This window comes from Macaca thibetana, chromosome 1 (genome assembly GCF_024542745.1).
Source record: "Macaca thibetana thibetana isolate TM-01 chromosome 1, ASM2454274v1, whole genome shotgun sequence".
In the NCBI taxonomy this organism is placed as follows: Eukaryota; Metazoa; Chordata; class Mammalia; order Primates; family Cercopithecidae; genus Macaca; species Macaca thibetana.
The window spans coordinates 122,741,352-122,757,531 of NC_065578.1; the positions used below are offsets into that span (position 1 = coordinate 122,741,352).

Below are 16,180 nucleotides of genomic sequence, written 5' to 3' on the forward strand. Positions count from 1 at the left end.
GTTGCTTCCCCGAGGAGTTGGGGGCGATGGCTGCAGCCGCCAAAGACTAACAGTGGGCTCAGTGGTGGGAATTTTCTGTCTCTCTTGTGTGAGCTGAACACACCCAAGAGAGCGACCAAAGCAGCAAAAAGCGGGGCGGAGCGGTGGAACCCCCCCACCCCCCGTCTAACCTTAGACCAGCTTCCTCACCCATCCCTCTTAGTTTTTCCTTCCATCCAGCTACACGCTCATCTTCTGCGCAGGCGCACTAATAATCGTAGCGCCTCCTGGGTCCTGGGGGCTTCAGAGCTCCTGCGCGCGCTTCTGGTTCTGCACTCCTGATTGGTCAGATTGCCGCGCCATCACACCTCCCTCTGCTTTCAAGGTTGAGAAGGAAGCAGGGATGGGGGGGTGGGGCTAAGCGGCGCGTGCGCGATACTGTTGCTGCCCCTGTGCTGCTATTGCGTTGCAAAAAAAAATCCTGACTAGGTAGCCTTGGACCTTTTCTGTGCTAGCCAGTCTAAAGGAGAGAAAGATTTCTGCAACTGAAGGGGCAGTCGGGTAGTATTAAATTTAAGATATTAACCCCTGACCTGGCTCACAGGAGTGTGGGGATAGGGGCGGGGAAGGGCCTTAGCACTGAGAGCCGAAAAGTATAAAACCATTAGTTTCGGCGTCAGGCGGTTTGAAAGGTTCTGCAGGTCCTGTTTTCTGCGTAATTTTTCCGTGATTACTGACTGGTTTAAACACGACCCCTTGAACAATATTGATAAAAACCTCTGAGACCCGCAGCCCCTCCTTGCAGCGTGTAGGAGCTGCCAGCGTGCCCAGCAGCTGGTGTTCCCGTCCGTACCTCCAGAAGAGCCCAGCGCGTGCACCATCCCCACCCCCTAGCCTCCCTCCCCACCTACGGCTTTCACGCACTCGCAGTGATTGTTTTGCCCGCTCCCGCCGCCGCCGCCGCCGCCGCCGCCGCCGCCAGAGGAGCAGCAGCGCTTGTGCAAACCGGGAAGATGGCGGCCGGCGGCGGCGGAGGCAGCAGTAAGGCCTCCTCCTCGTCGGCCTCTTCGGCAGGGGCTCTGGAGTCCTCGTTGGATCGAAAATTCCAGTCGGTAACCAACACCATGGAATCCATTCAAGGCTTGTCGTCTTGGTGTATAGAGAACAAAAAACACCACAGTACTATCGTCTACCACTGGATGAAGTGGCTCCGGAGATGTGAGTGTTGGGGGTGACTAGGGAAGGGAAGACTGGGGAAATGGAAGGAAGTGTGGCCCGAAACGCCTGGGGTTTTCCCACGGAGCCTCAGCGTTTGGTTGGGATTGTTCACATTAAAGGTTTGACCCTAGTGTTCCCAAACCCAGACTCCATTCCTAGCCAGGATTGTCTTGAATTGCAGGAGACTCATTTCTTGGGTTTTTTAGCTATTGAATTGTTGTGACCTTGGGCCGTTGGGCCCAGATCCATAGAGATTTACGTATATATATTTTTAATATTTCAGAACCTTGTAAGGTGTATTGATTTTTCCGAACCTTCGCGGAAATTGTAGCGTCTGTTTATTTCTTACAGGCCTTGACGTGTTAGTGATTTCTGGCTTTCCTGATGGTAGGCAAGCTGTGGTTTTAAGCAGTAGTAAATCCAGTGATGTTTAATACGGAGTGCCTTGTCTGGATGAATGTATCTAAAACTTGTGATGTGTAGTAAGGAGAGCCTTACCTGGATGAATGTTAAGAAGCAGCATGAGCTCTGCATAGATCTGAGGCACCACCGGGTTTTACCTGTACCTGTGTTTGCTGCAATATAATACAGGTTTCTTGTATACTGACCAGAAACAACTGCGATACTGTAGTCATAGTCAGTATCATCATTAATACCTTAAAATATAAATCGTGTCCAGTTATTATTTTTTTTTTTTTTTGAGACGGAGTTTTGCTCTTGTCGCCCAGTCCGGAGTGCAGTGGCGCGATCTCGGCTCACTGCAACCTCCGCCTCCCGGGTTCAAGCGATTCTCCTGTCTCGGCCTCGCGAGTAGCCGGGATTACAGGCGCCCGCCACCATGTCCGGCTAATTTTTTGTATTTTTAGTAGAGACAGGGTTTCATGTTGGCTAGGCTGTTCTCGAACTCCCGACCTCAGGTGATCCACCTGCCTCGGCCTCCCAAAGTGCGGGGATTACAGGCGTGAGCTCCCCCGTGCCCGGCCCCGTTACTTTTTAATTACCTGAAATACCTTTTTACACAATTGAGTTGATCTCATGGGTAATCACAAAAGGAAATGTGCTTTTTGAATATGTAGTACCTTTTTCTCCAGTTATGCCTTTTTTGTCTTTATCCTGGAGATTTTTCCATTTTGCTGCTTTACTACAGAAATGAGCTCTGTTAAAGCATGGATTGTTTGCAGAAGGTTTCAAATCTTACAGGAGGAAGTGTGGAGAAGTCACTGTTTCCTGCTGAGAAGAGAGGGTTAACTCTTACTCCATATATATCTATTAGAATTTTTCTTTGCTTCCTGCCTGCGGCATTTCACCAGTGAGACCCATCATCCAGTTATTCTGCCTTATTTCACTTTTGCCATTGCTCCTGTAGTGTTTTGATTTGTTTACCTTTTAGAGAACAGATAGATAAAGTTTGCAAAATTATAGGCCCCATGCTTCAAACTATTTGTGTTTAAAGTTTTGAGAGGGATGTTTTGTGGTTCTTTGAATAATAATGCAGAGAAATTAGTAGATACAAGACAGAATTACCTGTGTTTACCAATAACAGATCAAATAGTTTTCTTGCCCAGAGATAAAATTATAACGTGCAAAAACATCAAATATGCTAACAGTCATCATCGAAGACTCACATGTTAAGTATCTGCTATGTGCCCAGCCATCTCATTGTACCTTAAAATCGTCTGAGAAGTAGATTTTTTAATCACTGATTTACAAACGAGGAAACTAAGACTCAGAAATTAAGTTGCTTAAGGTTACTCAGTAAAATGGTGGGGTTAGGGTTTGACTTCAGCATTAACTTTGTAAAATAATGTTTAATGTACTTGGTACACCAGTGATATATTGCAAGCAGTTCTAATGTGAGTGAGAGAACCTATTCTCCACCCTATTTTAAAACATTTTTACTAAACTATACAAGCATTTTACATTTCCTCACCTTGGGCTCTGGGGCTTTAACTGTATGGTTACATCATTTGCAAGAATAAGTTGGTCCCCGTCCTGTCTCTGCTGTGTGGGATCACCAGTGACAATTACAGTTTTTTTTCTAGTCAGCAATAATGAGATATAATGAAGCCAGAATTTTTTACCTCAGCTGTTGTTGCTATTGTGCCTGAGCTTATTTCCTTTGTTGATATCTTAAGAGTGAAAAAATGAATGCTCCAGGAGGGCAGTGTGTCAGTTGAAGTGCATTGTGTGTAGTTTATATAGTTAAGTGCTTTTGGCTAAAACAACATCATACATTGATGTTGTTTTTCTAGCGGAATGGAATTTAACTTTCTAAAATGATTAAGGGTAATTTTAGTCATTTTGTATTTACATTTAATGAACTTCATTGATCTCACTGTAAATAAAGTGTTTTGAGAGAAATATTCAGCAGAATGGTGTGGGGCGCAATGAAAACAGTTTATGCATGGGCCTTGTTTTCTTTTAAGTTCTTATTTCTTTACAGTTATACTTAGTTTAGTTTGAGTTTGGTTTCTAAGTCAGCTTTAGGAAAAATTGTGAAGTAGGTATCTTTGTCATTCCCAGCCTTTCTGTTCATTTTCCTGATGCCACTTTGCTTATCTTTTTTCTTCTGACATCCATTATTTAGTAACATATTTATATTTAGACCTCAGTATAAATTTAAGTAACTGTTAGATTCCAGAGATATTTTTATTTTATCCTTTATTTCATAATGTGTAATTAGACTTTTGTTCATATAAAAGGAAATAATTTAGAGAAATAGGCTACCTGAGGATATGTTCCAGATATATTTTTATTTTATCCTTTCTTTTTTTTGAGACGGAGTCTCGCTCTGTCGCCCAGGCTGTAGTGCAGTGGCGTGATCTCAGCTCACTGCGACCTCCGCTTCCCAGGTTCAAGCAATTCTCCTGCCTCAGCCTCCTGTGTAGCTGGGACTACAGGTGCCGGCCACCACACACGGCTAATTTTTGTATTTTTTTTTTTAGTAGAGATGGGGTTTCACCATGTTGGTCAGGCTGGTTTCAATCTCCCAACCTCCGGTGATCCACCCGCCTCAGCCTCCCAAAATGCTGGGATTACAGGCATGAGCCACTGCGTCCTTCTTTTCTTTTCTTTCCTTTTTTTTTTGAGATGGACTCTCACTCTGTCGCCCAGGCTGGAATGCACGATGTCGGCTCTCTGCAACCTCCGCCTCCCGGGTTCCTGTGATTCTCCTGCCTCAGCCCCCTGAGTAGCTGGGATTACTGGCGCACATCACTAAGCCCCGCTAATTTTTGTATTTTTAGTAAAGACGAGGTTTCACCATGTTGGTCAGGCTGGTCTCGAACTCCTGACCTCTTGATCCGCCCACCTCAGCGTCCCAAAGTGCTGGGATTACAGGCGTGAGCCACTGTGCCTGGCCTATCCTTTATTTCATAATGTGTAATGAGACTTTTGTTTGTATTAAAGGAAATAATTTAGAGAAATAGGCTACCTGAGTATATGTTTCATAGATGATGAGTTCTTTTAATTTGCTTGACTATAGCGTTCATTACCATCTTTTTTTCTTTTTCTTTTTTTTGAGACGGAATTTTTGTGCTCTTGTCGCCCAGACTGGAGTGCAATGGCACTATCTCAGCTCATTGCAACCTCCACCTCCAGGGTTCAAGCAGTTCTCCTGCCGCAGCCTCCCGAGCAGCTGGGATTACAGGCACACGCCACCACGCCCAGCTAATTTTTGTATTTTTAGTAGAGACGTGGTTTCACCATGTTGGCCAGGGTGGTCTCGAACTCCCGACCTCAGACCATCATTTTCTCAAGTGATCTTTCTGTAGCATAAACAAATGTCATTCCTCTGCTTTAAAACCCTGCAGTGATATCTCATTGCAACAACGTGAAGATCTGAATTTCTTTTACATTGATCTATAAGTCCTATACAATTGGCTCTGCCTACCTTGGGCTTCTTCACATCCTGCCTCATTCTCATTGTTTAGATCAAAGCTCAAATATTACCTCCTCAGAAAGACCTTCTTTGATCACCTTCTTTTTTTTTTTTTTTTTTTTTTTTTTTTTGAGATGGAGTCTTAATAGATTTTTAAAGTTACGTGTATCTGTTTAATTTAATTTAATTTAATTTAATTTTTTTGAGACAGAGTCTCACTTTGTCTTCCAGTCTGGAGTGCAGTGGCATGATCTCAGCTCACTGCAACCTCTTCCTCCCAGGTTCGAGTGATTCTCTTGCCTCAGCCTCCTGAGTAGCTGGGATTGCAGGCATGCACCACTAAGCCCAGCTAATTTTTTTTTTTTTTTTTTTTTGAGACAGAGTTTCACTCTTGTCACCCAGGCTAGAGTGTAGTGGCATGATCTCGGCTCCCTGCAGCCTTCGCCTCCCGGGTTCAAGTGATTCTCCTGCTTCAGCCTCCCAAGTAGCTGGAATTACAGGTGTGTGCCACCATGCCCGGCTAATTTTTGTATTTTTAGTAGAGGCGGGGTTTCACCATGTTGACCAGGCTGGTCTTGAACCCCGGACCTCAGGTAATCCACCTGCCTCAGCCTCCCAAAGTGCAGGGATTACAGGTGTGAGCCACCGTACCCAGTGCCTGGCTAATTTTTGTACTTTTTGTGGAGACAGGGTTTCACCATGTTGGCCAGGGTGGTCGTGGACTCCTGATCTCAGGTGATCTACCCGCCTCAGCTTCCCAAATTGCTGGAATTACAGGCGTGAGCCACTGCGCCCGGCCTCACCTTATTTCAAGTAGTGCCTTCAATTGCTGTCGTATCATATTATTTTCAGTATATATTACCTTGTTTGTTACGTTTATTGTCTGGCTTCCCTCCACCAGATGACAGGGCTGTCTTGTTTGCTGCTCTGTCCCCAAACAGCTAGAATAGTGCTGGCATACAGTTAGCAATCAGTAAATATTTGCCAACATAATGTTGTGAAATAGCTAATCAAGAACTTAAGGAGCAGAATTGCTTTAATTTCTGTTTATCAGAAGGAAGCATTTATAATTTAGTGAAAGAAATTACAGGTACAGTAGTTGGAGGCATGGATTTGATGTGCAGTTTACCCAGATTATAATTTCTGTACTTCTTTCTTTCTTTCTTTTCTGTGGGGAGGTGGGGGAGGGACAGAGTCTGGCTCTGTTGCCCAGGCTGGAGTGCAGTGGCATGATCTCCACTCACTGCAACCTCCACCTCCTGGGCTCAAGCGATCCTGCCACCTCAGCCTCCTGAGTAGCTGGAACTGCAGGTGCATGCCACCACACCTGGCTAATTTTTATGTTTGGGTTTTTTTTTTTTTTTTTTTTTTGATACAGAGTCTCGCTCTGTCGCCCAGGCTGGAGTACAGTGGCGGGATCTCGGCTCACTGCAACCTCCATCTCCTGGGCTCAAGTGATTTTCATGCCTCAGCTTCCTGAGTAGCTGGGATTACAGGCACATGCCACCATGCCCAGCTAATTTTTGTATTTTTTAGTAGGGACGGGGTTTCGCCATGTTGGCCAGACTGGTCTCAAACTCCTGACTTCAAGTGATCCGCCCACCTCAGCCTCCCAAAGTGCTGGGATTACAGGCGTGAGCCACCACGCCCGGCCAAATTTTTATGTGTTTTGTAGAGACGAGGTATTGCCATGTTGCCCAGGCTAAACTCTTGGGCTCAAGCTGTCTGCCTGCCTTGGCCTCCCAAAGTGGTAGGATTACAGGCATAAACCACCAGGCCCAGCCCTTCTTTCCCATTTTTAATGTAAAATGTGAATCAATATGGAAAAGTATAAGAGTTAGGCCTGTGTTAACATGTTAACTCCAGTCACTTAATACTGGATGACACTTTGCAAAGTACTTAAACTGTGAGCCTCTGTTTTTCATAGTAGTTCTGTACCTGTAGATGAAAATTCTACAATCTACAAGTAGAGATAATTCTCTCTACTTGTAGGGGAATCGTATGATCTCTCAGGGTTTTTGGCTAGATTTAAGAAGATAATGCATGTATTTCATCATTGGGCCCTAGCACATAGAAAACATTCAAATTGTTTATTATTTATGATGATGATAGTTATGCAGATAAAGTTTTAAGATCCAGAGTATTAAAAATAATTGCATCAGAATTTTGTTTTGGGCACCTTGGCACAGTGCTGGAAATTACATTCCCAGTTTGTAAGAGATGAATTGGACCAGCCTCTCTAGTAAATTAGCGTATTCTTTGAAGAACTAGTAGGACAAAATGGAAAATACTGTGTTCATGACATCCATTTTGTCTTTTTTTTTTTTTTTTTTTGAGACATATTCTTGTTCTGTTGCCCAGGCTGGAATGCGGTGGCGCGATCTCGACTCACTGCAACCTCCACCTCCTGGGTTCAAGTGATTCTCCTGTCTCAGCCTCCCAAGTAGTTGGGATTGCAGGTGCACACACCACACCCAGCTAATTTTTTGTATTTTTTGTAGAGAGGGGGTTTTGCCATGTTTGCCAGTCTGCTCTCAACCTCCTAAGCTCAAGCAGCCCACCCTCCTTGGCTTCCCAAAGTGCTAGGATTACAGGCATGAGCCACCACACTCTTCTTAGCTGTTTTTCATAGAAACTTTAAATATGTATAAAAACAGAAGGGTAATGACACACCACCTTTCTATGATCTCCCCACTTCAGTAGTTACCACGTAACAGTCTTTTTTCACCTATCTCCTTAACTTTACCTCCTCTCCCTTAGTACTTTGAAGTAAATCTCAATGCAAGCTGGTATGTTTTTTACAAATGAAACATATAAACGTGGACTAGAAAAAAATATCTTCATACAGGATTTTTTTTTTTGCAGAGGATTTACAAAGCACAGTTATCTATGCCAATGGTTTCTCAGTTTGGATCCTTAGATCCTTAGATGGACCATGAAGCTGGTAATAATTTTATAGCTTAACTTTTGTTAAGTGCTTACTATATGCCAGGCACTGTTCTAAGCATTTTACACATATTAATTCATTCAGTTCTCACAACTCTTGTAAGTAGGTATTATGATCACCATTTTGCAGATTAGAAAACAGAGACCCCAAGAGGTTAAGTAACTTGCCCATGGTTACAGAGCTAATAGATGGTGGAGATGGAGACAGAATTCAAACCCAGGCATTCTTAATCTGCGGTGTACACTCTTACCCACCATCCTACACAGCCTTTCCTATTCATAAAATATTTTTTTTTTTTTTTTTTTTTTTTTTTTTTTGAGATGGGGTCTGGCTCTGTCGCCCAGGCTGGAGTGCAGTGGCCGGATCTCAGCTCACTGCAAGCTCCGCCTCCCGGGTTTACGCCATTCTCCTGCCTCAGCCTCCCGAGTAGCTGGGACTACAGGCGCCCGCCACCTCGCCCGGCTAGTTTTTTTGTATTTTTTAGTAGAAACGGGGTTTCACCGTGTTCGCCAGGATGGTCTCGATCTCCTGACCTCGTGATCCACCCGTCTCGGCCTCCCAAAGTGCTGGGATTACAGGCTTGAGCCACCGTGCCCGGCCCATAAAATATTTTCTACAGTGCAAGAAAATTTTGATAGCTTCCTTATTTATTCAAGATTTAGACTGTATAGATTAATTAGAATGTCAAGATTTTAAATTCTTGTGTTTTTTGTTTTTTTCCCCTCTGTGGCAAAACTATCCTTTAGTGATTTGAAGTTCTGATAGGCATTTATTTATGTTTTTGATTAAAAAAGGGAAAACAAATGGAACGTAATTATTGAAGCTATCGTCTAGGTAAAAACCTTTCTAAATATGAGGTTCATTTAGATTGATGACATATAGAGTGTAACAGTATTGCCATAGGCATACAGCTTTTTGGTCACATATGATACATAAACAAATTAGTAATACAGGTGGGTAGATACAGACCCTAACTTTGAGTTATAAGATGAAATTTGTTTATAAATCCCTACCTTGCATTCAGTTTTTTCAGTATTTATCGAACACCTACTGTGCCAGGCATTGTTTAGGCACAGGGGATACAGCGGGAGAACAAAATGAACAAAAATTTTTGCCTTCACAGAGCTTAAAATTTAGCCAGGCGTGGTGGCGCACACCTGTGGTCCCAGCTACTCAGGAGGCTGAGGCAGGAGAATTGCTTGAACCCGGGAGGTGGAGGTTGCATTGATCTCCAGCCTGGGCAACAGAGTGAGACTGTGTCTCAAAAAAGAAGCACACACAAACACACACACAAAGACAGCGTATACTCTAGTAAGGGGAGACAGACAACAAACAAATAAGTAAAATATTAAACAGAAGGTGATAAATGCTCTAGAGAAATAGAAAGCAGGGAAGCGGGAAACAGAAGGGTTTGCAGTTTTACATTAAATGGTAAGGGAAGGCCTCACTGAGAAGGTGACATTTGAGTAGGGAAGTATGATATTAAGCAATATAGACATGAGGATATGAGGTGGGAATGTGCAAGACTAAGTGAACAGAAAAAACAAAAGTCCTGAGGTTAGAGTGTACCTGGTGAGTTTCGGGAGCAGCAAGAAAGCTTCTGTGGCTGGAAAGGAGTAGTTAAAATGAAGATTAGTGGATGAGTTCAAAGAGATTATGGTGGATGGTTGTTGGGGAGGGGAGAAATGGGATTCACCAAGGGTTTTATAGGCATTGTAAAGATTTCGGTTTTTATTCAGAGTGAGATGGCAAGCCATTTAAGCAGAAGGAGATGAACTCTTTTTTTTTTTTTTTTTTTTTTTTGATTGAGACGGAGTTTTGCTCCTGTTGTTCAGGCTGGAGTGCAATGGCACCGTCTCGGCCCACTGCAACCTCTGCTTCCCAGGTTCAAGCGGTTCTCCTGTCTCAGCCTTCCGAGTAGCTGGGATTACAGGTGCATGCCACCATGCCCAGCTAATTTTTGTATTTTTAGTAGAGACAGGGTTTCATCATATTGGTCACACTGGTCTTGAACTCCTGACCTCGGGTGATCCGCCCGCCTCAGCCTCCCAGGCTGTTGTAATCCAGTGTAAAATATTGATGGCTTGGACCAGGTTTTGGCCAGTGGAAGTGATAAGTAATTTAATTCTAGATCTATTTTGAAAGTAGGTCCAACCAGATTTCTAGATGGATTAAATGTGGGGTGAGAGAGGAGAATAATCAAGAATGACTTTTTTTTTTTGCCTGAGCAACTAGAAAGATAAGAGTTACATTTATTGATATGGGGAAGGCTGTGAGTGGAGCAGATTTTGGGAAGGAGATGAGAAATTTAGTTTTGGATGTGTTAGGTTTGGGATGTCTATTTTAAGAAATCTTTTTAAAGATATAATTCACAAAAAAATACTCATTTAAAGTGTACAATTCAATTGTTTTAGTATATTCATAGAGTTGTTCAGCAGTCACCATAGAGTGTCTAGTATATGGATTGTTTTTAGAGCCAGGAAGCTGGAAGAGATCAACTAGAGAGAGTGTGTAGATAGGGAAGTAAGTCTAGTAAGATAGAGTGGCAAGTACAGATAGAGAAGAGGTCCAGAGAGAGGGCTATGGTATTGTGAAATCTATATTTGGTCTCTATCCCGTTTCCTGGCATACTACTTCAAAAATCCTTGGGTCTTCAAAGTGATAAGTGTCATTTTGTATGCTAATGAGTTGACTGATGGTTAGCATCCCCTGGGTAGCCTAAGGATAGGGGCTGGTCACTGGAAAGAATAAGGCAGGACTAGAGGTTGTGACTTTCTGCCCTACCCTCTAACCTCTGGGGAACGGAGAAGGGCTGAAGGCGTAAACTGAACACCAGTGGCCAATGATCAATTATGCCTTCATAACGAAACTTCCATAAAAATCCAAGAGGACCGGTTTCAGGAAGCTTCTGGACAACCGAACATATGGAGGTTCCTGGAGGTTGGCATGCCCAGAGAGAACGTGGAAGCTCTGCACTCTGAGCCCTACTTTGCCCCCTCCATCTCTTCATCTGGTGTTCATTGGTGTCCTTTGTTATGTCCTTTATAATCAACCCGTAAACGTGTTTCCCTGAGTTCTGTGAGCTGCTCAAGCAAATTAATGGAATCCAAGAAGGGGGTTGTGTGAACCCCGATTTATGGTGGTTGGGTCAGAGCAAATGTTAAAACAACCTGAGATTCGTGCTTGGCATGGGAAGTGAGGCTCAGTCTTGTGAGACTGAGCACTCAGTCTGTGGGATCTGATGCTCTCTTCCAGTGTCAGAATTGAATTGGAGGGTACCTAGCTGGTGTTCATTGCAGAATTGCTTGCTTGGTGTGTATGGGGAAATCCCTCATACATTTGGTCAAAGAAGTCTTTGTTGATTGTCGAATAAGAATATAGGAAAAGCGGCCGGGCGCGGTGGCTCAAGCCTGTAATCCCAGCACTTTGGGAGGCCGAGGCGGGCGGATCACAAGGTCAGGAGATCGAGACCACAGTGAAACCCCGTCTCTACTAAAAATACAAAAAAAAAAAATTAGCCGGGCGCGGTGGCGGGCGCCTGTAGTCCCAGCTACTCAGGAGGCTGAGGCAGGAGAATGGCGTGAACCGAGGAGGCGGAGCTTGCAGTGAGCCGAGATCGCGCCACTGCACTCCAGCCTGGGCAACAGCGTGAGACTCCGTCTCAAAAAAAAAAAAAAAAAAAAAAAAAAAGAATATAGGAAAAGCACTTTAAGTTTGTTTATTACTCTATTCTCAGAAGGCCGTTGGGGCATTCTAGTATTTTAGATGACTCTTTCTACTTAGTCTAGTGTGTTATTGACTTAGGTTCTTTTTGAGGTTCAAGGTAAACTTTGTTTCAGCCCCCCAAAGAAATAATAAATCTATTTTGGTCTCTTGCATATTTTTACTCTTGGTTTAGGCTTAATGGCATTTCTGGATTCATTGAGCAGGAGCTCTGTTATAATTGCATTATTATCCATCCTCTCCCTCCCCTTTAGATGCCTAAGTCACCTTTTTTTTTTTCATTCCATTGCTCTAGGTTCATAGAGTTATAGGTGGTATTTTTCCAGGTTTCTGGCAATGTTTCAAAACATGGAACTGTCATTAATTATAAGTTATAATTACTGTAATGGTATATATTAAGGCTTTTTGTCTGTATTGTGAGACTTTCCAAGCCGTTGTTGTCTTCTTCGTTTCAGCTGCTTTGTCTCTCACAGCAGAAGGGTGATTTCATCCATGGCCTTAGGTGGGTTTGAAGAAATATGTGAAACATAATTTTGCTATACCAAATTCCATAGTAAGCTAAAGGGTAAATTTTGCAGCAAATAAACATTCCCATAACTCAAAGTGTGAAACACTACTGACAAAACTTCACATGGTTCTGTGGCATGGAGATATCTTGAAAATTACAATGGCAATGGAAAAACGCTAATATTAAAATTTGCCCCCACAGGCCATTCCAGAATTACTTTCATGTTAGTTTTGTCTGTAGAGGAGGGATGAGTGTATGTATGTGCGTAATTTTTTAGGGAGTAGAGGCTTACTGATTTTATTCTTTTTTGTTGTTGTTATCAGCTTCCTTGGGTTGAATGATTTTACTCTTAATGATTTGGCTTCCTGCCTTTCATAAACTAATAAATAATAGTTGCATCAAAATTCTTTCTTCCGCCTAGGCTTTTGTCAGTTATGGTCTCTGTTTTCCTCCCACTTTTTCCAAGTGTTTACTGTTTTATAGCAGTACTTTTAAAAGTCAAAAGGGGAGATTTTGGTCAGCTGTTTTAAAATTTCAACTGAGAATTAAGGATATATGAGGTTTAATTTGTTGAAGGAACTCAGAGACCCTAATAAAAATTATCCAAGAACGGAACAATTTACAAACCAGCTTGACTGACTTTCTCATCTATTTGTCAAGGAAACAAAAAGTAGTTGTGTTTTGTAGTGATTTCAAATTCCACTGCCCCCACAGATATTAATTATAGAACACTGGAGGAATGTACGTCTTAGGGAGAAAGTAGTAGAACTTAGTTATTCCTTTTGAGAAAAGGCAACAATTCCATCTGCGCTTTGAAATATTAAAGCTTTTCTGGCTAAGATAAAGATAGTTTTTAAAAATGCTTCATTCTTATTCTCTTATTTTTAGAGAAATATTGAAATAGAGGCCCTTTGAATAAAGAAATGAAATGTTTGGTTTGCTGGGTTTAAATTTTACTAGTGTTTGATTGAGGCCTTGATCTCTCCCTCATCTCTCTTTCTTCACTTCTTTGTCTTATAATTAATTTCACTTACTTGCACTTTCTAGTTCTTTGGAATCCATTAGCAGAGAGATAGGGTGATTCTTTATTACCCTTTAGTGAAAGTTGCACTGTGAAAGGAAAAAAGGATCTTTTAATGTTTGGAATTATAACTTAACATTTTTTGTTTTAAAAAACCTAGAATGGGCCGGGCGCGGTGGCTCAAGCCTGTAATCCCAGCACTTTGGGAGGCCGAGACGGGCGGATCACGAGGTCAGGAGATCGAGACCATCCTGGCTAACGCGGTGAAACCCCGTCTCTACTAAAAAGAAATACAAAAAACTAGCCAGGCGAGGTGGCGGGCGCCTGTAGTCCCAGCTACTCGGGAGGCTGAGGCAGGAGAATGGCGGGAACCCGGGAGGCGGAGCTTGCAGTGAGCTGAGATCCGGCCACTGCATTCCAGCCTGGGCGGCAGAGCCAGGCTCCGTCTCAAAAAAAAAAAAAAAAAAAAAAAAAAAAAAAAAAAAAACCTAGAATGGATCCTGAGCTGTTTTTGTGTTCCTTTACTATCATCATAGTTTTAGAGCGTAGCATGATACAGTCTTTTAAAATGATGATCTTTGTGTCTAGGAGGCAGTATTACTTGAAAGATTAAAATTCTCTTAAAATATGTTATGCCTAAAGATACAGAAGGAGAAAATGAACTTAGAAATATTGAGTGCTGGCTGGGCGCGGTGGCTCATGCCTGTAATCCCAGCACTTTGGAAGGCCAAGGTGGGCGGATCACCTGACGTCAGGAGTTTGAGACCAGCCTGGCCAACATGGTGAAACCCTGTCTGTACTAAAAATACAAAAATTAGCTGAGCGTGGTGGCATGTGCCTGTAGTCCCAGCTGCTCAGGAGGCTGAGGCAGGAGAATCGCTTGAACCCAGGAGGCAGTGGTTGAAGTGAGCCGAGATTGCGCCACTACACTCCATCCTGGCAACAGAGCGAGACTCTGTCTCAAAAAAAAAAAAAAAAAGAGAAGGAAAAAAAAAGGAAATATTGAGTGCTTCCTCTGTGTAAACCCCTGTACTGGGTGGTGAAAGAGATGGAATTATAAGGAACTTAACATTTAGTAACTAAGATAGGAATTGAACAAATATAAGTGGTTCTGGGAAGTATGATAATATGAGTTTTATATGCTTTAACAGTTTAGAATAGGTATCACTTTGGTTGTATTGCCGGATCCTTATTGTTTACTGAGGATCCTCACTAGCTGTCAAACATGTATTACCTATAATCTTGATGTCAGCTCTGCAAAACAGGAATTTGTAAGTTTATTAAAAATATGAATTTATAAAAGATAAATGTATAACAGATGAATTTATAAATTAATTAAAAATCTATAAATTGAGTCTCAGATAAGTAAATTGATTATTTTGGGGAAACTGTCAGAACATTTATAGCGTAGGAAAAGGAAACCATGCCTGGTTTCAGGGTGGTTAAGCATAATTTTAGTTTTCTTTTTGTTTTATATAAGCAGAAGGTGAAGGTAAGTGGGAGAAAGAAAAGAAATACAGTGGATTCAAAGCCCAAGTTACTTACAAGAATGTTGTTATTACTTAATAATGTTCTTAAATTTCCAGTCATTAATGTAGTTAATTTTACAAACATAACACTAGTAGTTTAGTAAGAAAATAACATTTACTGAGTTCTTATGTGATTGCATTTAATATGACAATTCATTAGTTAATATATTATTACTGAGTAAATCTATTAGTGATGTATATGTAAATTACACTGGTGACAGGTAAAATAATAAACCCTATAAATGATAATAAATTAAGTACTTGAGGGCTCAGTGAGGTTAAAATAACTTGTTCAAGGTACACAACTAATGAACAATATATTGAGCCAGGTTGCAAACTTAGCCAGTCTTGACTCCAAGGCTTCCACTTTACCGTTATGGTAGACAGCTTCCTGCTTCTTTAAAAGTGTATTGGTATGTTATAGTGTTCCATGGACAGTGTGGTATGTACAGGATAAAAGTTCCCAAACAGCCTTGCACCTGTCCATTCTCATATAGAAGCAAGTAGGAGAACCCACTTCTCTCCTTTTAAGCCAGACCATTAAACAGATTTGCAAAAATGTAAAGCAATTTACTCCCACTAAATTTTTGTTTTACAAAATACAGTTATTTTTAATTAAGAAATAATTTATTGGCTAGACAGGGTAGCTCCCTGAGCGCCTGTAATCCCAGCAACTTGAGAGGCCAAGGTGGGTGGATCACTTGAGGTCAGGAGTTCGAGACCAGCCTGGCCAACATGGAGAAACCCCGTCTGTATTAAAACTACAAAAATTAGCCAGGCATAGTGGTGCACGCCTGTAATCCCAACTACTTGGGAGGCGGAGGCAGGAGAATCACTTGGACCCAGAGGTGGAAGTTGCAGTGAGCCAAGATGGTGCCACTGCACATCAGCCTGGGCATCAGAGCGAGACTTCATTTAAAAAAAAAAAGAAAGCGGCCAGCGAGTTGGCTCATGCCTGTAATCCCAGTACTTTGGGAGGCCCAAGCTGGCGGATCACAAGGTGAGGAGTTCGAGACCAGCCTAGCCAATATGGTGAAACCCTGTCTCTACTAAAAAGTACAAAAATTAGACCATCATGGTGGCGTGCGCCTGTAATCCCAGCTGCTTGGGAGACTGAGGCAGGAGAATTGCTTGAACTTGGAAGGCAGAGGTTGCAGTGAGCTGAGATCACGCCATTGCACTCCAGCCTGGTTGACAGAGCAAGACTCCATCTCAAAAAAAAAAAAAAAAAAAAAATTTATTAATTGTAATGGATTTATTGTTTTTTATGAGTTAATGGAAGTTTTTAAATTCTTAGGTTTAGTTTCTTTCTATTTATTTTATTTTTATTTATTTATTTTTTTTGAGATGGAATTTTGCTTTTGTTACCCAGGCT

General features: G+C 42.1%; 1 protein-coding gene across 10 annotated transcripts in view; it reads left to right on the forward strand.

The window, feature by feature from the left end:
- The first annotated feature begins 414 nt into the window (after nucleotides 1–414).
- RPRD2 (regulation of nuclear pre-mRNA domain containing 2) overlaps nucleotides 415–16,180 on the forward strand; it is a 117,664-nt gene continuing 101,898 nt past the window's right edge. For 6 of the 10 annotated variants that reach the window (XM_050749341.1, XM_050749371.1, XM_050749397.1 and 3 more), the window contains exon 1: nucleotides 416–1,197. In XM_050749341.1, the coding sequence (XP_050605298.1) occupies nucleotides 993–1,197 (205 nt within the window). In that variant the 5' untranslated portion in view covers nucleotides 416–992. Of the gene's footprint in view, nucleotides 1,198–16,180 lie in introns of all 10 variants that reach the window. The other 4 variants (XM_050749355.1, XM_050749351.1, XM_050749362.1 and 1 more) reach the window with 1 other exon arrangement.